General features: G+C 56.5%; 1 protein-coding gene across 1 annotated transcript; it reads left to right on the top strand.

The window, feature by feature from the left end:
• The first annotated feature begins 15 nt into the window (after nucleotides 1–15).
• Nucleotides 16–23,339, top strand: LOC148815257 (cingulin-like). The gene is made up of 21 exons (XM_088905844.1): nucleotides 16–207; nucleotides 8,343–9,502; nucleotides 9,644–9,747; nucleotides 9,884–9,953; nucleotides 10,075–10,176; nucleotides 10,374–10,498; nucleotides 11,347–11,479; nucleotides 11,571–11,783; nucleotides 11,888–12,036; nucleotides 13,616–13,757; nucleotides 13,851–14,063; nucleotides 15,094–15,267; nucleotides 15,617–15,874; nucleotides 16,834–17,004; nucleotides 17,848–18,009; nucleotides 18,406–18,495; nucleotides 18,816–18,899; nucleotides 19,060–19,178; nucleotides 19,757–19,865; nucleotides 20,134–20,297; nucleotides 20,677–23,339. The coding sequence occupies exons 2-21, from the start codon at nucleotides 8,348–8,350 to the stop codon at nucleotides 20,807–20,809; spliced, it is 3,870 nt and encodes a 1,289-aa protein (XP_088761970.1). The 5' UTR covers nucleotides 16–207; nucleotides 8,343–8,347; the 3' UTR covers nucleotides 20,810–23,339.
• The last annotated feature ends 4,185 nt before the right edge of the window (nucleotides 23,340–27,524 follow it).

Raw genomic sequence — 27,524 nt, 5'->3', positions numbered from 1 at the left:
CAGTCGCGGAGGGTAACAGGTTGAATGACGGAGCTGTGTCGCCGAGGGCTTGTTTTTATTTATTTTTTAATGAAACTTGAAAACAACGACAAGAGAGAAAAGGTACCGCAAGAAAAACGCAAAGGGCGTCGCTTATAGCAAGGGACCCGCCGTAAAAGACATCTCTTCTCTTCGAAGGAGGAGCGGATCGGTGACTTCGATCGGCAGGTGAGTGAACCCCGGGTCGGGCTGCCCGCTGGGTCGGACCCGGGCTCAAGACTCGGTCCGGTCTTCCCCGGAGTCGAGGGAAGACGAGAAAGACGAGCCAATGGGGAATAAGTAAGGCTTTTGGGCGGTTTGGCCACAGTTGCTAGCTCACACGCAGGTGCGTCGTTCCGGGAGCGAGTCTACCTGTGCGCTCCAGGCGGCGGCGGAGGGGTGAACAGGGATCACACACACAATACACACACTCTCTCACACACACAATACACACACACCCCACTGCAGCGAGTCCCTGCCGTTTAACACCACATCGCCGAGCTCTGCTGCGCTCTTAACCCTGTTCAAACACGAATTAGGTTTGTTTCTTCTCATTCCGCCTGCCCGAGACCCCCCCCCAAAGACCCAGGCTCGGCCGCACTTCCACACACACAGGTACCCGTGTGTGTGTGTGTGTGTGGGGGGGGGGGGGTAAATGTCTCCTGTCCAGGTGGGCTGGCGAGAACCGACCGTCCCCCGCGCGTCTCAGCGCGCCCGTCCTGCTCTCCGCTCGGAACTCCGCCGCGGGTGGAGATGTCGCCTGTCCGAAGGCTTTTCCAAGTCCTTTCCCCGGCGCCCCCGCCGCCTGTTCGCCGGGAGGGACGGCTTTTCTGGAGAAACAGTCGGGTTTCGGGTGAAGGCGACCGCCGGTTTCTGTTGCGCAAGCGGGGTGGCCCGGCGAGGCGCGCCCGGGGGGGGGAGGCAGCAGCAGCAGCAGCAGCAGCAGCCGGCCCGCTGGAGGCGCTGCACGGCCGCCGCTCGGGTCTCCGATGTTGGTCGTGGGGCTGCCGGCTCGTCTTAAGGGCACTTTGCCTGTCGTGGCGTGGCAGGCGCGGAGGGCTGTGCCCACGGCTGCCCTGCGCGCTGGGGTCGCGCCGTGGGGCGGTCGGGTAGAGGGATTGTGTTTGTGGGATGCGTGCCTAGGAGAGGGTCGTCTTAGCCTTGGAAACCGGGAAAAAATCATCCGTGTGTGTGTTTTGTGGTGTTGCCAGTCTTGTGGTTTCTGGTCTCCTTTAGGGGTTTTGGTAAAAAGGAAAAAAATAATAATTTAGAGGGCATGGCACTTGGATTCTAATTGCGCAGCAGTCTGATCCACTCCGGGGTTTTCCAGTGCTGACAATAGGATTTCTCAGACCGCAACACGCTGATGTGCTCCAGGTTGCATGGTGTTGTTACTGACTCATAGTGTAGCAGCCTGGTCTGCTCTTCTTATGGTTTAGTGGTGGTGACAGTCAGTGACTCCAGCTGCACAGCAGTCTGATCCAGTCTGGGTTTTTACGGTGTCGCCGGTCTCTGACTCCAGGTGCACAGCAGTCTGATCTGATCTGCCAGTTTTACCGGCAGGAGGGTTTTTGTGTTGAATCCGACGCCAGCGGCTGGGGCTCTTCAGAATGGAAGTTTGCTTTGCTGGGTCTTGCAAGAGCTCTGGCTGTTGAGTGAGCGTCCAGCGACGCCTCCTGTCCTGTGCAGCCGTTGGCCTGTGTCCTGAAAGGCCGCTGGTCAGTGATCACGCGCTGCGTTGGCCTTGAAACCACAGGGCCTGAGGAAAGCTGGATCAGGCGGCTGTGGGCTGGGTTCACCCTCACTGGGGTCCCCAGCCCAGTCCCCTCGGGGCCAGAGATGTCCCTTAACAGGCCAGCGGTCTTCCTGGAAACCAACAGGCTTGTTTGGGGCTCTTCATTTCCAGTGATTCAGGTCTCCTGCTTTCGTCAAGTTGTTTCAGGAATTTGAGAAACTGAGGATTTCGGGGTGACCTGCAAGGTCTGCTAGACTGGGATTCCCCAGGGACCCCTGGGTGACAGACTGGTGATTTCAGCGTGACCCGTGGGACCTGCTGGACTGGATCCGTGGGTGGCCCAGGTGATCCCTGCAGGCAGTCCCTGCAGCTAGCCCAGGGGGGGGAAGTCCCAGCTTCTGCACAGGCTCCCAGCAGGGGTGTGAGGAGCCTGTCCACCTGCTGCTGGTCTCTTCATACCTGCTGCTGTTGTTGGACAAAAACCGGCCCGGGGACAGGGGCTGGAATCGTTCCTCTCTGGTCTTGTTTGGAGAACCTGGGCCCTGGAGTGTGTGCCTTCCTGCTCATGATCATGATGCTGCAGTGCTGTATCTGTGGAAGAGGTGGGTGTAGTACGCCTGTATGCCTGCACGAGGAGAGACTGCCCTGGGGCAAGCACTGTGCATCCCACCCACATGGTTGCGGTGATGACCTGCTGCAGCCCACAGCGATTCCCAGGAGCCCCTCAGCTATAGGGGTTAAAGGGTGGCACCCCCCCTCCCAGGCTGCTCAGATGGGCATTGCAGGCTGATGCCCAGCGGGGTGCAGGGAAAGAGGGGCTCGGGCAGCCGGTGGACAGGCTCCTCGCACCCCTGCTGGGAGCCTGTGCAGAAGCCGGCACTTCCCCTCCCTCGGCTAGCTGCAGGGACTGCCCAGATCACGAATCTCTGTCATCCCACTTCCCTCTTCCCACATCACCCAACAGCTGCCACCAGCTTCCCCCCCCCCCGGGAATCGCTCCCTGACCCTAGAATTGGGGACGCCTGCTAGCTGTGTCTTCCAGTCCCACAGATGAGCTGCCACTTGAAAACGGGCCAGCCCGCCCGGTGAGGTCGTTCAGGAAAGCACACCCTGTGTGTCTCGCTAATTACACGTTCACTAGCGCTTCGCTAGCCGTGGTTCGCTCATACAGCTCCAGAAAATCCCTCCGCTGGGCCCCAGGATGTGTCGCTACCAGTCGCTCAGGGTAATAACAGTTCCCAGCTCGGGATAGAAGTCATCGCGTTGCTAGAGGTAGGGAGTGTTATTTGTGCTCTAAGGCAGTGGTTTCCGAATCTGGTCCTCATGAAGCACGGCCTGCTGGTTTTCAATCCGGCTGAGCTCTGCGTCTCCCAGCGCCGATTGATGACTTTAATCGATCTGTTGTCTCCTTTAGCCTTCCGTTTACTCCTCTCTTGGGTCAGTCCTGAGTGTCAGTCACCCCCCACCTCGAGCAAGCTGTTTCCAGCGGCTGCAGCACACGGAGCCCTGTGCAGCCGCCTCTCTTCTACCTGCTGGCCCTTATTCCTGACTGAACAGCTCTGGCCAGTTGCATGGGGTACAGTGTTCCTCCAGGATCAGGGTTGGGAACTGTGTCCTCTGTAAATGTCCAATGAATATTGATGAAATATACATTAATAAATCTAGAGTCATATAAACAACTCCTGTGCAGTTTGACATGAATGTAAGTGTAGCGCGCATTGGAACTGGAAACTTACCCAGATGACTTGTGAAAAGTGCATTTCTGTGTTAAAGCTGAGACGGTGTTTTGTGCTCGCAATGCATTGTGGTGTCTGATCGCTATTGGCCACCAAAACTGCCTGAAAGAAAAATTTTCCTTCCTCTGCCTGGAGGGTTCGGTCCAGGAGAGTTTTGCTGGGGTGCCGATCTCCCTCTCTCCCCTTGCGCCCTAGTTCTCTGTCTCCTTGCGCCACGACCGGGCGTGATTCAGTCCTCATAATCCCTTTGCGAGTGGCTTTCATCTTCAGCACCACGGCACGACTGTCAGGAGGCACTGAGCTGACAGGTCAGCAAACACTTCGGGGAGCTCTGGGGAGCTGTATCCAGTGTGGCTACTGGAAAACGGAACTCGGCACCGCAGCCCTGAGCTGAGTTGGAATCTTGTTGACGTTTGGAGCCACGTCTCCCTGGGAGGGATGGGGAGTTTGGAATGGGATAGAGAGAAAAGGTGGTTGTAAGGGGAGAGACTGGAAAGATCGGCAAGCCACTGTGGCACGTGTCCACATGATTAGCTCCAGGACAGGAGCGCAGTCTGATAGGGTCATTGATCCGAAAATCAGATCCTCACTCAGGATTGAGGAGGAGACGGGGCTTAGCTCGCTGACTTGACTGTGACCGATCGGGCCCTACTGTCGGCTGAGTTGCGGATCGCTGAGCTTGTAGCGTAGTCTGAGCTGCTTCACTGTCAGCCTGGTTTGTTATTAACTGCGCCGTTAACAAATCACTCTTCCTGAGCTGGGAGAGAGGTCAGCAGTGCAGCGGCTCAGTTAGTCACTGAAATTCCGCATTCTTTCCAAGCGCGGATTGCGTCTGTCCAAAACTCCCGTCTGGATTGTAAGGTCCTAACCTCAACAGGATCGGGCTCCTCTGTTACAGCGAGATCGGTCTGGGCCCCTCTGGGGCGGCCTACCTGCAGTGCTCCTGGAATAAGGGGGTACAGGGTGTCGCCCACTGGTGCTGTTCGGCCAAAAATATGTTCCCTGCTTCTGTTGCACCATGCTTATCTGTTCAAATTCTTTTCCCATGATGTCACTCCAGCACCTTTGCACTGCAGGAACAGCACTAAGCACTCAAATATTTACAGTCTCTCTGGGTCAAGGTGACTTGAGGCCAGGAAGCCTTAGTGCAGTGACTAATGTGAGCGTCTCTCCCTGTCGGTTGTCTGGAATAAGATTAACTCTTCAGTTCCCGAGCTAATCAGTGTTTAAACTGTGTCCCTCTCCTCTCACACTGCCCCTGAATTCACACACTGACACCCCCCTGACTGGACTGGAGACACTGCTGTCCCTCTCCTCTCACACTGCCCCTGAATTCACACACTGACACACCCCTGACTGGACTGGAGACACTGCTGTCCCTCTCCTCTCACACTGCCCCTGAATTCACACACTGACACCCCCCTGACTGGACTGGAGACACTGCTGTCCCTCTCCTCTCACACTGCCCCTGAATTCACACACTGACACCCCCCTGACTGGACTGGAGACACTGCTGTCCCTCTCCTCTCACACTGCCCCTGAATTCACACACTGACACACCCCTGACTGGACTGGAGACACTGCTGTCCCTCTCTTCTCACACTGCCCCTGAATTCACACACTAACACACCCCTGACTGGACTGGAGACACTGCTGTCCCTCTCCTCTCACACTCCCCCTGAATTCACACACTGACACACCCCTGACTGGACTGGAGACACTGCTGTCCCTCTCTTTTCACACTGCTCCTGAATTCACACACTGACACACCCCTGACTGGACTGGAGACACTGCTGTCCCTCTCCTCTCACACTCCCCCTGAATTCACACACTGACACACCCCTGACTGGACTGGAGACACTGCTGTCCCTCTCCTCTTGTAGTATGGGAGTATGTCAGAAGAAACTGATTGTTATTGCTTTGGCAATGCTCTGGTTCACCAGTTATGCCGATAAAGCTACTTACATTTCTCTTCTCCACTCCTTCCCTCTCCCAGTCCAGAGTGTCCTGTCTTATCAGAACTCTGAGTTTCCAGGCAGTGATAACAGAGCTCTGCTGGCATTCCTCCTCCTGCCTGTGAGTCTCCCCTCTCCCCCTCCCTCTGCCCAGCTCTTTCTTCTCCTTCCCTTTACTCCCTACATTCCCAGTGGCGTCTCCTCTTGGATAAAACAGCGTAGGTGGCAACCAGTGGCCTTTCCAAACAGCAGTTTGGTCGGTTTGTGAAACCCTCAGGACGGTGTGCATACGCCCACGTTGCAGCAAGCTGAAATGGAGGGTTTTATGAGGCCAGTCCACAGCTGTGAACAGGGTGATGTGGACCAGTCCGGCCTGGTGCAGGGTGGTACTCTGGGCTCCCGAGGGGTTCAAGTCCCCAGTAGGGAGACGGCTGTACCTTGATGGGGGCTCTTCACAGATGTGGAAGTGGACTCCAGTTAGTAGCCAGTAACATCCAGCCATTCCAACCCCTGTAAGTCCTGTTTACCAGCCTTTGCCAAGTTGATACCAGTGAAGCTGTCTAATCGGTAAGACAGTTGGGATCGTGATCTGCGTTGGCGGAAGGAGACCAAGTCGCGTTGAGTTGTGGCGGCTCTGTTTGTTCCCCGTCCCCCCTCCTCCCTCTGGTCAGGAGCGGCCGCTCCAGTGCCCCCCCGCGGGTCGGAGGTGTGTGTGTGTGTGTGTGTGGGGGAGCTCCATTGTGTGCATGTGGAGCAGAAAATCGCCCCTGCGATGCGAGGAATGCGGCGCCTCTCGGCTGGCGGGGGGCCCCTGCGGCCGACGGGCAGATCGCTTCAGGATTCATTCTTCGAGCGCTTGGCTTCGCCCGGCTTCTCCCCTCGTTTCCTGTCGCTTAATTCCTCTTTCTCCGCGTCGGGAGTCCAGCCCCCCCCCCCACCCCTGATTTCCGTTCTCTCTCGTGTCCTGGGGGCGCCCTGGCCTCGCCTGCCCTTTGACCCGTCCTCGCGGGGTGCAGCGCGGGGGGGGGTCGGAGCCAGCCCAGAGCCCGGTTCTGTTCTTCGGTTCCTTTACAGCCATTTTCATGGCCGGCCTTGAAAAGCCAAGCCTGCTTACAAGGATGTGCAGTTTGTTGACCTGTGTCCTGCTGACCAGGAAGACCCTCAGCATGCTGGGGAGGGAGAGAGAGAGAGAGAGAGAGACACAGTGGAAGTGAAAGAGTTAAAGAGCGACAGCATTGGCAACAGTGATGGGGAGACCGGTGGACACGTGGGGGGGGGGAAAGCGAGGGTGGTGTCCCTGTGGCTTGACTGGAGATCACCAGCCTTACCACATTTTCCAGGTGTGCTCACGTGTGGTATCACAGTGTGGTTTGGTAGCAGCTCGTCTGAGCAAAAGGCGTCACAGGGGGTGATCAGGTCAGCCCAGTCCATCATTGGGGTACAGCTCCCCTCTATTGCGGACATGTTTACGACTCGCTGTCTCAGGAAGGCTGGAAGTATCGCTAAGGATATCAATCATACTGGTTTCTCATTTTTCTCCCCCCTTCCCTCTGGTAAGTGTTATAGGAGCATAATGGCGCAAACATCCAGATTCAGAGACGGTTTCCTCCCACAAGCTGTCAGATTACTGAACTCTACCCCCGCCGCTGGCTCACACAGATGTTTTTTTTTTCCTGAAATGTATGTTATTTAACGTTGTTGTTGTTGTTGTTGTTGCTGCCACTATCCTGTGTTTATGTTGTAGGTGTTTCCTTAATGTCTTTGTGTTGGAGCACACATGCAAATAAGCCTTCCATGGCACTTGTGCGTATGACAGTGCGGGAGAGAAGCCGTGCCCAGGCCAGTGCTGACGTGTGCCTGGCGTGCGTAGGCAGGAAACGCAGGGGGATACGGGTCCAGACTCCCGCTGCGCTGCAGTGTGATCCGGTCCAGGTTTTGCTCCGAGCTTGCTGTGGGTGAGGTGGGCGTCGGTTGCAGTTGGTCTTCAGAGTGGGGGGACGGGAGCCGTCAGTGCCCGTGTTCGAGGATACAACAGTACAGACCTCATTTTCTGTTTGGCGGCCGGTTCATCTTCGATGGGCTGAAGCTGGGTTTCTTCCTGTGTGTTGTGGCCAGGATTCCCTAGCTGGCTGGGTAGCTGTGCAGGTTGTTATGGAAGGGTAACAGTGCCACCCTGTGGTCTGCCAGGATGCCTTCAAGCTTGCAGTGTTTTGCAGAGAGAGGTACACAGTTCTGAGGGGGGCTTGTGACCGTGGCACAGCTGCCTTAAAACGGCTTCAACTCGGCTTGGAATATCTATATCCTCTTAATCCATTTCACCCTTCAGGGCCCTTCAGGGAGTTTTGACTCGAGGTGTGCAGAAACCACACTATGCCATTGAACCTCGGCTCTTAAAGAGGTAACTGAGCTAGAATGGTCATTCGTTGGCACTGGTTCAGCTCGTGTCCCAGGGGGATGGGTAAAACCAGCTGGGCCAAGGCCACAGGGTCCCTCCTGTGAAGAGGGGCTGCTGTATCCCAGGCGTTCTAGATGCGGATCGCACAGGGAGGCTGAGGGATCGGGCTTTGCTGCCGCCTACAGGTAACGTGTTGTCAATACAGCACTGAGCAGAGCAGACCCGTGCATCTGCGCTTGCACATCTACATCTCTCTGTCGGTGCGGCGTGTGATCAAGGCACAGGGCTCGGGGCTCTGCATTGCTCCTGCCTTCCTTCCTCACAAACCTGTTCGTCTCGATCCTCCTGATTTCCCAGAATCCTTCCGGAGCGGCGGCTGAACCAGATCTTCAGGTCGCCCCACAGGCCTGCCCTTGTTACGTGTGCAGCCTTGTTAATGCCCGGTTCTCTCTCTTTCTCCCCTTCTTCACATCCTCCTCCTCTTCTTCCTGGCCGACGCGCAGACGGGATGAGCGGCAGAACCGATCCCGCGGACCGGAAGGCGCCGGTGGATCACGGGGTCCAGATCCGCTTCATCAACGACCTGCACGAGCCCGGAGGCGTGGTCGCGGGCCGGCGGCGGAGCGGCGGGAGAGGAGGCTCCTCCTCTTCCTCGTATGGCGTCGCGGTGCGCGTGCAGGGCATCGCGGGGCAGCCCTACGTGGTGCTGAAGGAGGGCGAGAAAGGGGACTCCTACGGGGTGCAGCTGAAAAGCGGGGCGCCCCAGCCCTCCCTCCCGGCCCAGCCCTTGTACCACAGCCTGCCCAGGAAGAAGAGCGAGGAGAGGTTCCCCGATAACCCCTACTCTGAGGTGGCGGCAGGGCACCCCAGTTCTCAGGCCGGCCTCCGGAGGGTGCACTCCCAGGGGTCCCTGCTGGACCGAGAGGACGATTTCGACGCGGGGCTCTACACCCCCCATCGGCCCCCCGGGGACGGCCGGTCGGGGAGCTCCGGGGCCCTGGATGGGGGGACGGGAGGCGGGGGGCCCGGTCGGGACTGGCCGCGAGACGGGGAGAGGGGGAGCGGCGGGGTCGTCGCGCCGGCGGCCGAGCCCGAGCCCGAGAGCCGGGCCGAGCCGTGGAGCCGCGGGGGCAGAAGCCTCGCCAACGGAGCGGGCCGGAGCCGGGGCTGGGGGTCCGGGCAGCCCGGCGGGGGAGAGCGGGAGCCCGGCGAGTCGTTCCCGGAGCCCCCGCCTCCCGTCGCGCCGCTGGAGCGCGCCCCCTCCCCCGTGGACACCAAGTCGCTGGCTCCCATCAACAGCCTGATCAGCAGGTTCGACGGCGGAGGGGGTGGGGGTGGGGGGGGGGGTTGGCAGGCCAGGGGGCGGCCGGGGGGTCGCAGGCCCCTGCTGTCGGAGGACCACAAGCGTTCCCAAAGCCTGGACGGCTATCTCGACGAGCACGCCCTGGGGTTCCCTGCCCCGCCCTCCCCCAAAGTCCCGGCGACGGCCCTTCCTCCTCCCAGTGCTCCCCACAGCGCCGGCAGCCTGGGCCGGGGCTCAGGCTCCGTCGCCAAGGTGACCGCCCTCACCACCTCTGCCCCCGCCTCCACCGCAGCTCCCGATTGGTCAGCAAGGCGGGCGGTTTCCAAGGAGACGCTGGCTAAGACTCAGACGGACTCCCAGGTGAGTGAGTGAGTGATGGGGTGGGGGGTTAGCCCCAGGACGTCCAGTAAGGGGGAAACCGGGACTAAAATCCCTGCAGGATTTCTCCGCTGTAACGAGAATTTCAGCAGCACCAAGGGATGATGTTTCCGTCTCGCTCAGATGAAGGCGACGCCGGACCTCCTGAAAGACCAGGGTCAGAGGTCGGAGGGCACCAGCGAGGAAGAGCACACCAGACAGACCATTTACAGCATCCTGAGGGAGGGGTGAGTGTAGCTGGGGCACGCGTAGGCGCACGCACAAGCACATGCGTGAGACCCGTACACACACGTACGCCACGCCAGCACGCGCCGCCCTGCAGCGTTCTAACCAAGTGGGTGTCTGTTCCGCCACGTGTCTTAGGAGCCACGAGAGTGAGATGACGACCAAGCGCAAGGTCAGCCTCGTCTTTGAGAAGATCCAGGGGTTGAAGGTGAGGGATGCAGTTTCTGTGAAGAATTGCGAGCTCTGGGTGGGGGGGTGAGTTCTGCGTGCGATTGAGGTTTTATTTCGGGGCGATGAATCACCGTCAAGTTCTTCGTCTCTGCGTGCAGAGCAGTGCCCCGCACAGCGAAGTGCAGTCCCTCCTGAGTGAGAAGAGAGACCTGGAGAGGAGGGTGCAGGACCTGCAAAATGCTCTGAACCAGGAGAGGAAGGTCAGTGCACGGGGCAGGGGGGCACAGCCTGGAGGTCCCCGGGTTTGAATCCAGACCGCAGGAGCTCTAGGAGGCCTGCAGCTGGGATGGGGTGGGGGGTGGGGGGTGGGGGGGGGGTAACTTCAGGTCTGGGTGCTGTCAGTAGAAGCTGCCCGCCTGTCCGTCTCCCCGCTGAGCGCGGTGCTCGTTCCCTCCAGAGGCCGCAGACCGACAGCAGCGACCAGGCGCTGAAGGCGGAGCTGGAGGACTGCCTGGACGAAAACCTGCAGCTGCAGGAGCAGCTGGACCGCAAGAACAACGAGCTGCACCAGACCCAGGCCGAGTAAGAGAGGGAGGGAGGGATCGTGCGCTGGAGGAGAGGGGTTAGGGGCAGGGAGAGAGGGCAGGCTGGATACAGGCAGAAAGAAGACGGAGGGAGTGGGGGGAAGAGCTGGCCGGTGGGGTGGGGAAAGAGATGGAGAAAGCAAGAGGTCCAAGTCACCTTGAAAGACAAACGAGCCGTTTGGGTTGTTAGGAGTTTCCTGGGGGTGTGCTTGAAATAACAGAAAAGTCACAATTGACAAAACGTTGCTGCATTACAGTGAAGGTAGACTCTGCAAATCTACCAATAAGCCCTTCAATTAAAGACTTTTATAACTGCGTGGAGCTGAGAGAGCGATCGGCCTCAGGATCGGCGCTCCGTTCTGGGCCGGACGCATCTCGGAGCTCCAGCGGAAGACGCTGGGCGGCAGCACCGATAATCCTCGGCGTTTTCCTCCGTTTGAACGCGTCGCGAATGTGGGAGCAGCGGAGGGTCAGTCACAGTTGGTTTAGAGGCAGCTTGGACCGCTCTGTCCAGCCATTTCCTCTCCCAGGAGGCAGGGCTCCCAGACCAGACCGGCACAGATAAAGAGCCCTGTAGCGATGGGCCATGGCTTCCTGAGACACCCTGGACTTTCTGAGCGGCCTGAGAAACCGAGACTCTCTTCACTCTCCGACGAGGCCTTCAGGCTGATCGGTGGCTGGTTGAATGTTGATCGAGAAGGCAGGTTGCGGCCCCAGTGGTGTGGCCGGCTCGATTATCGCGTAGTGCGTTGATCGTAGTGAGCGGCGATGTGGCATCCTCCTGTCTCGGAACGACGGGTGCATGCTGTGCCCAGCCGCCCTCTCCTGAAAAACCGGCTTTTCCAGGCTCACCCAGTTGCGGATGGACCGGGAGGCGGCGGAGGCCCGGGTCCGAGACCTGGAGGACCAGCTGGCGGGTCTGCAGGAGGAGCTGCGCAGGGAGGCGGACTCCGGCGCCGAGAGGGACGCGCTAGCAACGGTACGCACACGCGCGGGCATCTGACGCATCTGCACGCAATGTCCCGTTGACGCCGCGGAGCTCAGGGGGCTCTCTCCCTCCCGGCACACAGGAGCTGGTGTCTCTGCGCGCCGAGATGGCCGAGGCCGGGGTGGTGAGGCAGAGGCAGGAGGAGGCCCTGAGGCAGCGGGAGAGGGAGCTGACCGCCCTGAAGGGGGCGCTGAAGGAGGAGGTGTCCTCCCACGACCGGGAGATCGACCAGCTCCGGCAGCAGTACCAGGCTGACATAGACAAACTGAGGAGCAACGTGGAGCAGGTTTCAAAGGTACGCCAGTGCCGCCAGCCCACCAGGCCGCCGCTCTCGGTGGGGGGGGGGGGGTGGAGACGGGGCTTCCTGAGTTGCTAGGGCGTCTCTCCCTCTCTCTTCAGTCCCAGCAGAGCGTCGAGGCCGAGCGACAGAAGGTCAACACCGCGGTCAAGTCTTTGCAGAAGCAGCTGGAGGAGAGCAATGACGAGACCAGCCACTGGAGGGAGCAGTGCAACAGGCTCAAGGAGGAGCTGCGCGCCACCAAGCAAGAGTGAGGAGCCCGCCACCGCCGTCGCCGGTGCTGCTGCTGCACCTGCTGCTGCACTTCATAGCACTCTTGTGCTCTGCTTCTTCTGATATTGTTGCCGTTACTGCTGCTGCACCTGCTGCTTGAGTAATTCTTTCTGCTTCCATGCTTCCATCCACTTTCTGACTGCTTCTTCGAATCCAGGCTCGCGGGAATTAATGATAATGATAATGTTTCTTTATTAGCCCTATACAATTTCTTGCATTAGGAATTCGTCTTTTCGCAGACCCCAGCTCGCTCTCCATGAGACACACAGACACACAGACAGGGAGAGAAGCTGGGGGTCAGAGCGCAGGGTCAGCCATTGTATGGCACCCCTGGAGCAGTTGGGGGTGAAGGGCCTTGCTCAGGGGCCCAACAGAGTAGGATTCCTCTGCCGGCCGCGGGATTTGAACCGGCAACCTTCCAGCCACAGGCGCAGATCCTGAGCCACCGCTCCACCCAAAGTTTCTTTGGAGAATGCGGGCGTCGATCCCGCTACCTCTTGCATGCTAAGCGAGCGCTCTACCATTTGAGCTAATTCCCCGACATTAACAGGGTGCAAGATGGGGGGCGCACCCTGGACGGGACGCCGGTCCATCACAGGGCACGCACACACAGACACAATCATGCACGCGCACCAGGGCCCGTTTTCCCCAGAGAGCCAGTTAACCCACCAGCATCTCCGTCTCTGGACTGTGGGAGGAAACCGGAGCGCCAGGGGAAAACTTCCAAACTCCGCACAGGCAGCACCCTAGGAATTGAACCCAGGGCCCCAGCGCTGTGAGGCAGCAGTGCTGACGACTGGGCCACCATGCCTTCTGCTGCTCTGTTGTTACCGCTGTTCCTGCTGCCTCTACTAGCACTACTAATGCAAGCGCTGCTGCTGCTTCTCTTCATGAGTAATACTGCTGTAATGGCATATTCTCGCATGACCTGTGACAAACTACCCCACACTCACTGGGAGCAAAGATCTCCACCGTCCAAGTGGTGTTGCAGTGGGAAAAGGCTTGTATATACTTGTGAAAATCACTAGGCTTTTTTTATACCGTTGCTCACAGCAGAAGCTGCAGGAGCGCCTGCTTAGTAGTTGCAGGGCCGTGTCCTAACTGGGCAAACGTGCCTCTGTCTCTCCCCTGGGTAACACCTGCTGTTCCTCGGCTTGGCGTTGGCACTCTCAACCGCTGCTGCTGGCAGACACACAGCAAAGCCTCTGTCCACTTAAATCTTCTCGGGAATCGGTCCGGAGGAGGGCGGGCGGGTGGATTCTGGGATAGAAGTAATGTGCCTGTACTGACAGGCTGAAGAAACTGATGGTTCTTGTCTTGAGCAGAAAAGACTACCCTACCCAGTGGTGGTCTTCAGCGTTCTTTTAAAACTGAGAAGGGGAGGCGCACTTGGGGCAGGGGGGCCGGTTCCAGGCATGGAGTCGAAGCCGGGACCCTGGCTTCTTTCAGTGACCTGGACGAGAGGAGATTCTGGTGTCTTTGCAACCTTTCTTGAACTGGCGGGAGGGGGTGGGGAGGAAGAGCTGTGGTCACCGTGAGTCTTGTCTGTGGTTCAGGCTGCTGCAGGCACGCCTGGAGAAGGAGGAGTTTGAGGAGGAGCTGGGGGAGCTGCAGGAGAGGCTGTCCTCCATGAGCTCCCAGCTGGATCAGCTACAGAGCAGCAGCCCGGACCCGGCTCAGACGGAGCGCCTGACGCAGGTACGGACACCAGGGACAGGGAGACGGCCGGACAGATGGACCAACGTGCCGGTGGACCAGCTGCCTGACTCTCTCTGTTTCGATGGCTTTCAGGAGCTGCAGCGTTGCCGTGACGACCTCCTCCACGCCCAATCAGAGCTCAGTGATAGGGAGGGGGAGATAGCCAGGAAGAGGGCGGAGCTGCTGTCCCTGAAGAGGACCTATCAGGAGCAGGAGGCGGGGCATAACCGGGAGATTGACAGACTGACAGGCCAACACCAGCGAGAGAAGGAAGACTTGTTGAGGTCATTGGAGCAGGCGAAGCAGGTGCAGTAGAATGGCTGACAGGATGATGATATCCCCAGAAAACATCACATTCAGTCTGGGAGGCCAGTTCTTAAAATGGGTGGTGGAGGCAAACTGTTACAGAGCGCACCTGAAATGGTTTGAGGTGAACAGATACCTATGAGGAATCAAGTCATAGTTGAAGAGATAGTGTATTAACTGCCTGCCTGTTATGGGATGTACAGTTATGAACCATGACCGTCTAAAGCAGTGATAATTAATCATAATAACAATGAAAATAACGCTTACACATACATTGCACTTTTGTGGACACACCAATCAAAGCACTCTACAGGTAAAGGGGATCCCCTCCACCACCACCAGTGTGTGGCCCCACCTGCGTCAAGTCCGCCCCCCACACACCAGCTCTCAGTGGGGAGGAGAGCAGAGTGATGAAGCCAGTTCATAGATGGGGGTTATTAGGAGGCCATGACTGGTAAAGGCCAGGGGGACTTTTGGCCAGGACACCGGGGCAACACCCCTACTCTTTCCGAGAAACACCCTGGGGTTTTTAATCTGCAGGAGGCCCATGGAGAGTCAGGACCTCATTTTTATTGCAGTGTCCCCATCATACATTGCACAGACTGCAGTCTGAGCGCCCTCTACTGATTAATATGAAATTGTATCTTTATCTCTCAATGCTGTAACTCTGAAAGGCTCCATATTAAGCCTATTACACTGGCCAAAGCTGTAGAGTCGGTGGCTCTCTGCGGCTGCTTCTCATGACCACTGCAGAGCAGAATTAGATATCGGTCTAGACAGGTGAGCTCTCTGTGGTCCAGCAGCGGCCTCTAGTTAATATTCACGTGTCTCATAATTCATCTTGATAGTGCCCCCCACCGCTCTGATACTGTAATTTCCCTCAGTATGTAGTCATCCCCCCGCCAACACACACACACCTCCCCACCAGCACAAATGTGCTTCATTAAATCTGCCTGAGTGCAGGTCATCGGTCAGTGTCGCTGATCTGTACGGCTCGAGACGTCTCACGTTGGGTCTCCTCCCCCCCCAGTCCCTCGGGCGCGGCGAGGCGGCGGCGGCGGACCTGCGGGCGGCGCAGGAGGAGGCAGCGTCCCTGCGGGAGAGGGTCGCGGCTCTGGAGCAGCGGGCGGCCGAGGACAAGGACGCCGCCGGCCAGCTGGAGGACTCCAACGCGCGGCTGTCTGACAAGGTCTCCCGGCTGGAGGTGAGCTGGCTACGGGGGGCCGCCCGGCTGTTGATGAAGAAGGCGGATTGTGTGGCCCAGGGGCTCGGCCGGCTCGATGGCTGGTGATCGACTCGGTCGCTGGTGTAGCGCGGGCCGGGTGGAGTCGGTGACCCAGTTCGGCGAACGGGGAGGAGGTACCGGTTACGGCACGAGTAAGAAGCGTAGCTCTGGTTGGACTGGCACACGTCTACAAAAGTATCTCTAGGAAAGTCGTCTCGTGTCTTTTGTATGAAAAAAGCTTTGCCGAAATGAAATAGGGCAGTCGCCTCCGCAACCCGACGCACTGAGGCGCGAGAGTCTCCCTAACCGCCCCCCCTCCCTCCGACAGGCGGAGCGCGGGCGCCTGCAGGCCGCCCTGGGCGAGGCGGCGGAGGCGGAGCAGGCCCTGGCCGCGGAGAAGCGGGCCCTGGAGGCGCGGCTGCAGGAGGCCCAGCGCGGGGCGGTGCGGCTCGGCCAGGAGAGGGAGCAGCTGAGCCAGCGGCTGGAGGAGGAGGGCCGGCAGCGGGAGCAGCTGCGCCGCGGGAAGGGCGAGCTGGAGGAGCAGAGGAGGCTGCTGGACCGCGCCCTGGAGAAGCTCCACAAGGAGGTGGGTGGGCGCGGCGCTGCCTTCTGTCCGAGCTGCGGGTTCACAGTCTGGGCTGTGTGTGACGGAGAAGGAGCTGATGTACTCCACAGTATGCTCGCCTCATCTGCAGTCGCCGGTGTTAAAGGCTCAGCGTTTGGGGGGGGGGGAAAACTAGAAGTATAATTTCCATAATGCACAGGTGAATGCAGAAACCTGAACAGGTTGGGCGCAGGTGAGCGCCGGATCCCGGGCGCCGGTTGGGCGCAGGTGAGCGCCGGATCCCGGGCGCCGGTTGGACGCAGGTGAGCGCCGGATCCCGGACGCAGGTGAGCGCCGGATCCCGGGCGCCGGTTGGGCGCAGGTGAGCGCCGGATCCCGGGCGCAGGTGAGCGCCGGATCCCGGGCGCCGGTTGGGCGCAGGTGAGCGCCGGATCCCGGGCGCAGGTGAGCGCCGGATCCCGGGCGCCGGTTGGGCGCAGGTGAGCGCCGGTTGGGCACAGGTGAGCGCCGGATCCCGGGCGCCGGTTGGGTGCAGGTGAGTGCCGGTTGGGCGCAGGTGAGCGCCGGATCCCGGGCGCCGGTTGGGCGCAGGTGAGCGCCGGATCCCGGGCGCCGGTTGGGCGCAGGTGAGCGCCGGATCCCGGGCGCCGGTTGGGTGCAGGTGAGCGCCGGTTGGGTGCAGGTGAGCGCCGGATCCCGAGCTCCAGCTCCAGCTCCCTGCAGCGCGCCCGCCTGTCGGCGCCGCGGCGTACTCGAGAGCGTCGTGTCTTTACTGCCGGCGCGGTCAGCCCTCAGACTGCGGGCGATGGGGGGTGATCCAGCTCAGACTGGGAGTCTTTCCCCTTGCCCCGTGGCGCCACCAGCGCGCGATGGGCCTCGAGCCAGCGCGTTGTCGTGAAGACCGTGCGCTCCTGCTGTTCCCTTCCTGGCCGTTCCTGTCCTGCCGTGACGGTGACGAACGCTGTCGTTGCCCCCGGCAGATGGACCAGATGGCGTCGGAGTCGCACGGCGCGGTGGCGGCGCTCCAGGCCCAGCTGGACGAGTATCGGGAGAAATCCCGGCGGGAGGTGCAGGAGGCGCAGCGGCAGAGCAAGGACAAGCTGGGAGAGCTGGAGAAGCTGCATGGCGCCATGAGGACCCTGCAGGAGGAGGTGCGCGCCCGCCGCCCCGCCCCGCCCCCTCTGCCTGCTTGCATGTGGCTCATTCCCCATCAGATCACACCCCTGACACCCCCCGTCTCCCACTGCTCTGAAATGGTTTTTATTCTTGCTCGTGACAACTCCGCTTGTGACCTTTTCTTTCCTCCAAAGCGTCTTCTATTGCCATAAGAAACGTAGTCCTGAGCAAAAGTTGAGATCTCGAGTCTCTTGACAGTAAAGCTTTGAAGATGTTGAGGACATTTTTTTGGGTCTATTTTTCTCACCAGCGATACCTGGTGCTCAGAAATTGGTCTTTTTCGCGGTTACTGTGTGACATTACACAAAAAATGTCTCCTGCGCTGTAGAAAAAGGTCACCGCTGTTTTCTCAGGGAATATGTTCGAAAGGTTGAAGAAACCTTCTCTGTCCATCCCAGAGAACTGATGTTGCCTGCTGTGTATTGGGGTGGACTAAGGGTGCGGTTCGACCGTTTAATTGGATTCCTCATGTCCAATTAACAAATTATCCATCCAAATGGGATGTTGGAAACTCTTTACTTACAGAATCATTTGTGAATCCTACCTGAGCAGAGGGTCCATTTTGACTGCTATCAATTAGCTTCATTTTTCAGACCAAACTATATTTTTACACAATAACGTTACAGGAGCTGCTTATCGTTGTGCTCTCTCTAACTATACAAGTCATTTCGGCACAATCTGAGACGGGGGGCGCAGAAATCCGCTTTTGTACGTGGTTTGAGACGGGATGACCCCCCCCCCCTGTCCGAGCTGGAGAGTGTTCAGAGCGTGCTGTGCTCTCGCTGCGTGTGTTTGAGGTCCAGCTGTCTTGTGTCCAGGGGGCCCGTCTAAAGAAGGAGCTGCAGCTGGCCTCCGAGGAGAGGGACAATGCCGTCCTGGACAAGGAGCTGCTGACCAACAAGCTGAAAAGCCTGGAGGCCGAGCTGGAGGCCAAGAAGAGCTCCCACACGGACCGCTCGCGAGAGATCCGCGCCCTGGAGGTGAGAGCATCGCGTGTTTACTGGCAGCGCCATCGGCCTTCGGCCTGCGGGTGGTGGGGAGTGATCCCGCTCAGACTGCTGCAGGCTGGCCATTTTCCCAGCGTGGGGCAGTCGTTAGGCTTGTGGGGGCATGACTGTGGGCCTTAGGGTCAGGGGTTAAAGGTCAGGAGTCGGGGACTTGGGTCATGTACATCTGAGGTTGGCAGTAATGGGGAACAGACTCGGGGTGCTGGCCTTTGAGCCAGAGTGGGTGGAGGGGGCGCCCTCCAGGGAGTTGGGGTTCAATCCGCTTCAGCAGCGCTCCCTGGTGTTTTAAGCCGGAGCAGAGCCAGCAGGAGGCCCACGTGTGTCTGTGCAGAACTGTGACGCCACACTGTCCCCCTGTCTCTCTGCCAGGACAAGGCCAAGCGTCTAGAGATGGAGCTGGAAGAGGAGAGGACGAGCGCAGAGCTGCTGACGGAGCGCATCAGCCGCAGCCGAGACCAGGTACTGCCTGCGCACTGACCTCACGCGCTGACCATGTATACTGACCACACACCCCGTACCACCAATATACTGACCATGTGTACTGAGGCACACCCAGTACCTTCTGTATACTGACCACACAGCCGGTACAACCAGTATACTGACCATGTGTACTGAGGCACACCCAGTACCTTCTGTATACTGACCACACACCCGGTACCGCCTGCCTGCCGACCACGTGTTTCTGACCACACACCCGGTTTGGCCTGTATTTTTACCACACACTGTGCGCTGATTTTCTCTCTGCACGTCTGCTGTCCCTCCTCTCTCTCTCTCGTTAGATTGACCAGCTGCGCGCTGAACTGATGCAGGAGCGATCGTCCAAGCAGGACCTCGAGCTGGACAAGGCCTCCATGGAGAGACAGGTGTCTCATTAGCGCATTACAGCATCGCCTCCCCCTCCTCCCCAGCCTGTGACCTCCGTGTCAACTCCCTGCTTGTGTCCATCTGTTTCTCTGTCACTTCCTAATGGCTGCCGGCCCCCTGTCCCTGACCCCGGTCTGTCTGGCCCTGTGTTTGCTGCAGCTGAAGGAGCTGCGAGGACGGCTGTCGGACCTGGAGGGGCACCAGAGGCCCTCGGCCAACCTGGCCCAGCTGGAGTCTCGGATTCAGGAGCTGGAGGACCGTCTGCAGAGTGAGGAGAGGTCAGTCAGGCAGGCAGGCGGGCTAGCCGGCCCGTCGTGCTGCTGTCACACAATTCTGTGCCCCTGGGGGCCGGGCTGATGGTGCGGTGGCTGTGATCCAGCCTGGGTCAGGGGCTGCCCGGGCAGTGGCTCAGACCTACCAGGGATAGGGATGGGGACCCGTTCTGGGTTCCACGAGCCGGCCCCCGTCTGTAGCCCAGACCGGGACCGAACCCCGAGACGGCAGGGCAGGACGTCCGTTGGAACTGAAGTCGTTTTCATTTGACATGCAAACTCCACACAGACGGGCACAGCCCGGGGGCCTGACTCGAACCCGGGACCCCTGCAGCTGTGAGGCTGCAGCGCAAGCCTTCACTTTTTGGCCGTTCTTGCAATGTTTCACTAACAGCCTAACCGCTTGACGTTGGCGCAGGGAGCTGCGTCGGCGTGTGTAAGCTGCAACAGAGCAGGTAAGGGTACCTTTCAGCATGGAGAGAACCTTTCACCTGTTCCTTAGCATGATCACACCATAAGCCTCGTGCGAAAGTGATCCCAATGTAACGGGGAAGCTGACGCTGATCCTCTTCATGCGTGTCCAGGGAGAAGAGCAGCCTGCAGTCCAGCCAGCGGCGGCTGGAGAGGAAGGTGAAGGAGCTGACCATCCAGCTGGACGAGGAGAGGACGCACTTCAATGACCAGAAGGACCAGGTACGCGGTCGCGCGTTCATCCAGTGTGTCGGGAACGCCGTCGTGCACCCGTGCACCCGTGCCATGGGCTTGCACGGCTCGGTGCATAACCGTGCGTTGCACGCTGTGCCGCTGTGCCCCGCGTGACGGAAGGGGTCCGCGCTCCGCCCGCCCGGCCCGGGCACGCCCTTCCTCCGCGGCTGCGACAGCCTGCAGCTCTGGTGGAGAGCGACGTGCTGCGGTGCTCGCGCTCACGCCCGCCGTCCTCTTCCCCTGTGTGCTTCTGCAGCTGGCCCTGAGGGTCAAGGCCCTGAAGCGGCAGGTGGACGAGGGCGAGGGCGAGGTCGAGCGGCTGGAGGCGGCGCGCAGGAAGGCCCTGCGGGAGCTGGAGGAGCAGCAGGAGCGCCGGGAGCAGCTGGAGGGCAAGGTCACGGCGCTGGAGAAAGAGCTCTGGTGCAGTATTGCTCCCTCTCTCGCTCTGTATCGCTCTCTCTTTTACTCTGTATCACTCTCAGCTGGAGGGCAAGGTCACGGCGCTGGAGAAAGAGCTCTGGTGCAGTATCACTCTCCCTCTCTCGCTCTTTATCACTCTCTCTTTTACTCTGTATCACTCTCAGCTGGAGGGCAAGGTCACGGTGCTGGAGAAAGAGCTCTGGTGCTGCATCACTCTCCCTCTCTCGCTCTGTATCACTCCCTCTCAGCTGGAGGGCAACGTCACCACACTGGAGAAGAAGCTCTATGCAGTATCACTCTCTCTCACTCTGTATCACTCCTTGTGTCGCTGTGCGGCGCTCTGGCCTGTGTCGCTCATGGTCTCTCCCCGTGTCTGCAGGAGGAAGTCCCAGTCGCAGCGCTCCGTCCTGGACTCCACGGCGCTCAGCTCCGACGAAGAGGAGGGCTCGTACGGCCCGTCCAGTATCACCTCCATCCTGACCGAAGGCAACCTGCAGACCAGCTCTTGCTAGCGGCCTCCTGTCCCTCTGACCTCTCACCTCTGACCTCTGCACTGGTCTCCCTCTTCTTTCTGCTCAGCCTTTCCATGCTGGACAACTTGGATACCAACCTCTCAGAGGTGCTGTGGTTTTTAAACTGGGGCGCTACGTATCCCTTGTACAAACCACGCAGTGCTACAGAAAAAGGCACTATACGGCCGCTAATTCGTTTTTAAATTATTTGTAGTCAATCCTTTGGCTTTTTAATGTGTTCACCCCGGGGAGCTGTCGACACTGGCGTTGCCCCAGGCAGCTTCCCCTCCGGACCTCCTCCTCCTCCCCCCTCAGCCCCTTTTCAGCTTCGAAACAAGTCCTTGTTTTAGCTGGCGTTGCGCACGACCATGGTCAGTGGCTTCTTGTTCAATAGCAGGTTGGTACGTAGAGGTCAAAGGGCTTTGCCTGTAGGCCCTGAGGTCAGGAGGTACTCATAGACTGGTCAGTTATGTTCTGGCAATGATGCACATTATCTAACTTGAATTTTATTAGAAGATTTTTGGTGGTGGAATCACGGCTATATATATATACGGAATATGTACACGGTGTCACATTACAGAACACCCGTGTTTGAAGCGAGATTGCTCACTGATTTATGAAGGGTAATAAGTGTTGTGAATAATTGTTCATGTCCTGATTGGCCTTTCTGTGTCTCCTCTGTTTTCCTGAGCTGTTGCTTGAGTCCTTGCAGGTAGCAGGACTAGGTGGGGGGTGAGACCCCTCTCTGTGGCCACAAGCGTACACGCACCCTCTTCCCCCTTCTGCTCCGCACACCTGCTCGCGTCTGGGGACCCCCACGCCTTTCACTGCTTGGCAAGCTAAACAAACCGCTCGTTCGGTCCGCTGGCGTTGGCGTTTCCTGCGTCGTAACCGTCTCGCTGCGCTGTCTCTCGCGCGCGGCGTGCCGTTCTCCGCCGGCCCCCGCCCGCTCACCCCAGCTGTGCATGGGCAGTGCCCCCCGTCGAGTGTCGGTACAGGCAGGCTGGCTGCAGCTGTGCCCACCGTGCACGAGCCTCTGGGGGCCACACTGAGACGCGCCGCTGTGCACAGGACCACAGGTGCACACGGGGGGTGTCTTGTCTGTGCTTGGCTGTGGAGACCGGGGTGCGAAGCCGCCATCTGTGGGGATTGTGACCGAACGCCTCCACGTCAGAAGCCTCCCTTATAGGTGTGCCGGAGGAGAGACGGGCACAAGGCGAAAATAAGTTACTTGCGCCTGTGCCCGAGCTCCCAGTCTCCCTCTTCGGGCCGGGCCGGGCCTGGGAGCCGGTGCCTTGCTCTGTCCCGCTGCGTTTTCTCCCTCCCCGATGTCAGATTGGCGCCTCTCCTGCCCCGTATCCGCTGGGAAGAGTACCGATCGGTGACCCCGGAGCTCTTCCTACCGCATAGTTCCAGATCACGCGTGCTCGCTCGCTCCCCGCATCGCGTCTGGAGTGAACCCCGCTGCCTCGTGGCAGCAGAGAGAGTAGGTTGTGTTGGAGGGCGGCAGCTAGCCGGCGTTTCCGGTGGATAATCAGATCCGCAGGGCTCGACAGGTGGGAGGTTTTCATTGACTGAAGACCCAGCTCGTAAGTGATGCTCCACAAAGTGCTGCTGACACCGCCTCTGTCGCTCTGAGCCCTCTGGTGCCGGCGCCCGGAGCGCTGGGGTTTACTCACACGGGCCTGTTCCAGCAGTAGCTCACCCTATGGTGGCTGGAGGAGGGGTGGGGGGGGGTGATGAGGACATCCTCTGAAACTCTGCAGGTTGAGGCAGGATTTCACTTTTTATTTAAAAAAAAAAAGCCGATTAAAGCTTTAAAAGGAGACCGATTTTACATTTTTTAAAAAATCATTTTTTATTTTTCTTACAAATGCAAGTTTTGGGCTCGCATTTGGACTTTTTGGAAACATTGCAGGAACAAAACTGTGACAGAGTGAGCTTGAGGGCAACCTCAACGCAGCTCCCGTCTGTCGCCGTGTGGGATACGCCTTCGAGCAACGCATGTGGGGCGCCCCCTAGTGTAACGCCAGGCCCTGCACAGGGTCACAGCCCCCACAAATAAAAACACCTTCGTTTTCAAGGTGCTGAAATGGCACAGTTCCACAGGAAAGAAGTTTTTCTGGCTTTTAATGAAAGCTGTAAACCGCTTTGTAAAATATTTTTACTCTCCTCTCGAGACACGGCACACAGGTGTGTCGATGCTCCAGGACCTGTGCTCTGCAAAATCCTGAACTGAGCAGCATGAAAAACACTAGGCTTTTTAATCCCTGTGGAAATCAGTCTGGTCACTGGGATTGCACTGGATTCTCCCAGAAACTGGTATCCAGCTGTTTTATTTCTCCTGCTATTTCTGGGATGTTCCAGCATTCAGCGTTGAGCCTGGCTTGCAGAAGCTTAATCAGGTCACGCACTCTGCTCTTCTGTGTATTCCTGAAGCAGGATCGAACTGTACATTCTTTTCACTCAAATGCCTTACTGTCATTATCCTCAATGTATTTTTTTTATTTTAAATAAAAATGATTACTGGTCCTCGTTTTGGGAATTGAAATGTCTTTCCATCTTTGTGAGTGTGCACTGAAGATTTCCACTGTGGGCTTGTGAAACTTCTTTTTTTTTTTTAAATGTGGTGTGAAAGCTTTGATCGAGCTTGGTGTTGTACAACATGTATAAGCGGTGCCTTGTCTTGTTTTTTTCTCCTGGGCGGCTGGGTTTCTGGTGCCATGAAGGAACAGGATTTACGGTTCATTTAGCCCGTGGGGTTTGGAAGGGAGGGGGGGGCGGAAGGCGTTGGAATATGAGGCATGGTGATAAGATGACGGAGCTCCAATCCAATTCTTTATACAGGCCGCCCCAGGTCACCTGCTGTTGAGCATTTGCGCCACTTGTTTAAGCAACGGACTGATTAAGCAAGTAGTGTTTCAGTGAAGGAAACACTGAGCCTTACTGAGCTTTTTTTTTTTTTTTTTTTCTCCCCGGACTGATCTAAAATACATCCCCTGTTTAACTGGGCATGATTGCTTTGGTCCAGGGCTGCAGAAACGGATGATTTACAGGAGACTAATGAAACGGGCGGGACAGGAGCTGTTAAGAACTGGCAATGGAGAGAGAGAGAGACCCAGCTAGGAAAGACGTACGCCTTGATAGTCCACTGACTCTGCGGACACTCAGCTGAAACGGCTCCCCTGGTGCGGCAGGTCAGCTGCACTCCCTCATCCTGCCACTAGGGCTTGTCACAAGCTTCTTTCTGTAGAGCTTTGAATTACTCATGTGCAATGAGGGGAGAGCCCTGCGGTGCGCTGGTTGGCATTGCTTCCTTGCAGCTCTGAAGCTCCGAGTTCTGGCCTCTGTGTGTGTTCCTCGTGTTGGGGAGGCTTGTGTCTGGGTGCTTCGGTTTCCTCCCAGAGAGTTGCTGGTGGGTTAACTGGCTCTGGTGTGAGCATGTCTGCCCTGTGATGGGCTGCTGTCCTGGCCAGGGTGTACCCCGTTTTGTGCCCGTTGCTGGCGGGTCACGGATTTCTCCATGACCATTAATCTGATGAATTGCTTAGAAAATGGATGTGCAGTTTTAAAAAAATAAGATGTGTACGCCAGGAATGCAAATTAAAATGACAACATCATAAAATGAAGTGGGGGGTGCAGATGTGTTTCTAAAGATGGTGCCTGAAAACCCAGCCAAGCGTCTTGTTGTCTGACCAGAATGGGTGGGAAAGGGCTGAGCGTATAGAGAGAACTGTGTGTTTGTATTTGCCAGCACATGCTTTTGTTGTCTTTTCTGTCTGATGGTTTATTATCTTTTGCCACAGTTAGGGCTGTCAAGATCGAAATCAGCTTCTCGAGAATCCTGTTGCATTCCCCGCGGATCTCCCAGATCTCCTATCGCATTCCCAGATCACCCCCCCCCCCCCACCACCACCACACACACAGTCCTCCATCCTCTTGCCAGCTGTGGAATCGCGTACTGGGAGCCTCTAGTACCCATGACCTGGCCCCACTTCCTTTGAAGGGCACCCTGGGGAGGTTCAGCTGCAGGGATCGCATCACCTTGTAGGATACGGGACCATCTCGTCCTTATAGAAATCTAAAAAACTGTTTTCTACAAGGTCCTTCTCTTCTGGACCATGAAAGTATTGATGTGTGCAAGTGATAAAGCTGCACCAGGCTTTACACCAGGAGGACAGCCGGTCCGGCGGTCAAGGCCCGGGGCTGTCACGCCAGGAGGACAGCCGGTCCGGCGGTCGAGGCCCGGGGCTGTCACGCCAGGAGGACAGCTGGTCCAGTGGTTCAGGCCCAGGGTGTGTTGAATAGAATTATTGACCTGAGCTGTTGCTGCAATGTTGCCCTCCTGCACCTGCGGTTTAGCTGCGTCTGTTCCTTGTTTCTTAATTGCACCTGGCTTGATTATCTGTACTTACCTGTCCAAGCTGTATTTGATCTCCACAAGTTCTTGCCGTCGGGTGCATAGCCCATCTGCTTTCTGATTATTTTATTTTGGCTAGGGAACAGATAAAGCTACTGTACATGCAAATTCTGTGCCTTTGACAAAACCATGCTTCCTGCAAAACATTACCTAACCAGGAATTGTGCCAGCAATTATGAACAAAGGAGCTGCCTGAGGCACAAGAGAACAATTATGATGACTTCTGATATATGTAGGTATGCTACAATGTTGGACTTGTTTTACAGCAATGTATTCTTAAATGTCACCTGTTTAATGCTAAGAATGACTGTTTTTCATAAGCTACTACCCAAGAACTGTTTAATGGTAATTTTGAGGCCAGTCAGTCCAGAGATCGACAGTCCAGTCTGGACCGGGTCACACTGTAACCCTACAGTCCAGAGATCACTGGTCCAGTCTGGGTCACACTGTAACCCTACAGTCCAGAGATCACCGGTCCAGTCTGGGTCACACTGTAACCCTACAGTCCAGAGATCACTGGTCCAGTCTGGGTCACACTGTAACCCTACAGTCCAGAGATTAGGAGTAAGCCCGGATATACCCTTCCCTTAATGGTATATACTGTACTGCATTGCCCTAAATGGAGATGTTGTCTAAATCCCCGAAAAGCAAAAGATTGAAAGAAAGTGTTTAAATGTCTCAATCTGTTGCAGTTGGCATTGAATGCACTGGCATTTTAACAGGTGTAGCTAAAATTTATTGGGTTTTCTAGACTCTTAACCCATTTAACGCTGATGCCATACTCATGGAGAGTACGATTCCACACAAAATTTGCAATAACAGAATACTTGTCAAAAAATGAAATTGTTTCACAGTTGATACATTTTGTTAGTTCTGGCAAGGCTGCTAAGGCCTTTCAGACTATTATTTTGATGCCCTGGGTTATATTTTCTGCTTAAATGAGAGTTAGGTTGCATTGAAGAAAATCTGAACCCTAACCCTAACTGCCCAAACCCTTAGCTAGGGTTAGGGTTAGCATTATTAGAAAACATAGAGGATGTTTGATGGCATGGCTGTGTTTTAGGACAGAAGTGAAATGTAGGAAAAGTGTTATTTTAATGTTCTCTGCACATTTTTTTTCTTGCATATATGGCTCTATATACTGCATTGCCCTAAATGGGGATATTGTCTAAATCCCCGAAAAGCAAAAGATTGAAAGAAAGTGTTTAAATGTCTTATTCTGTTGCATTTGGCATTGAATGCAGTGGCATTTTAATAGGTGTAGCTAAAATTTATTGAGTTTACCAGACTCTTAAGCTATTTAACGCTGATACCATGCTCATGGAGAGCACCATTCCACACAAAATTTGCAATAACAGAATACTTGTCAAAAAAGGAAATTGTATCACAGTTGATATATTTTGTTAGTTGTGGAAAGGCTGCTAAGTCATTCCAGACTAATACTTTGATGCCCTGGGTTTTATTTTCTGCTTAAATGAGAGTTAGGTTGCATTGAGGAAAATCTGAGCCCTAACCCTAACTGCCCAAACCCTTAGCTAGGGTTAGGGTTAGCATTATTAGAAAACATAGAGGATGTTTGATGGCATGGCTGTGTTTTAGGACAGAAGTGAAATGTAGGAAAAGTGTTATTTTAATGTTCTCTGCACATTTTTTTTTCTTGCATATATGGCTCTATATACTGCATTGCCCTAAATGGGGATATTGTCTAAATCCCCGAAAAGCAAAAGATTGAAAGAAAGTGTTTAAATGTCTTATTCTGTTGCATTTGGCATTGAATGCAGTGGCATTTTAATAGGTGTAGCTAAAATTTATTGAGTTTTCCAGACTCTTAAGCTATTTAACGCTGATACCATGCTCATGGAGAGCACCATTCCACACAAAATTTGCAATAACAGAATACTTGTCAAAAAATGAATTTGTTTCACAGTTGATATATTTTGTTAGTTGTGGCAAGGCTGCTAAGTCATTCCAGACTAATACTTTGATGCCCTGGGTTATATTTTCTGCTTAAATGAGAGTTAGGTTGCATTGAGGAAAATCTGAGCCCTAACCCTAACTGCCCAAACCCTTAGCTAGGGTTAGGGTTAGCATTATTAGAAAACATAGGATGTTTGATGGCATGGCTGTGTTTTAGGACAGAAGTGAAATGTAGGAAAAGTGTTATTTTAATGTTCTCTGCACATTTTTTTTCTTGCATATATGGCTCTATATACTGCATTGCCCTAAATGGGGATATTGTCTAAATCCCCGAAAAGCAAAAGATTGAAAGAAAGTGTTTAAATGTCTTATTCTGTT

The sequence above is a fragment of the Atractosteus spatula genome, chromosome 25 (assembly GCF_055471065.1).
Source record: "Atractosteus spatula isolate fAtrSpa1 chromosome 25, fAtrSpa1.hap1, whole genome shotgun sequence".
Classification (NCBI taxonomy): Eukaryota; Metazoa; Chordata; class Actinopteri; order Semionotiformes; family Lepisosteidae; genus Atractosteus; species Atractosteus spatula.
Note: the sequence above shows the minus strand (reverse complement) of the source record. Positions and strands in the feature narration are given on the sequence as shown.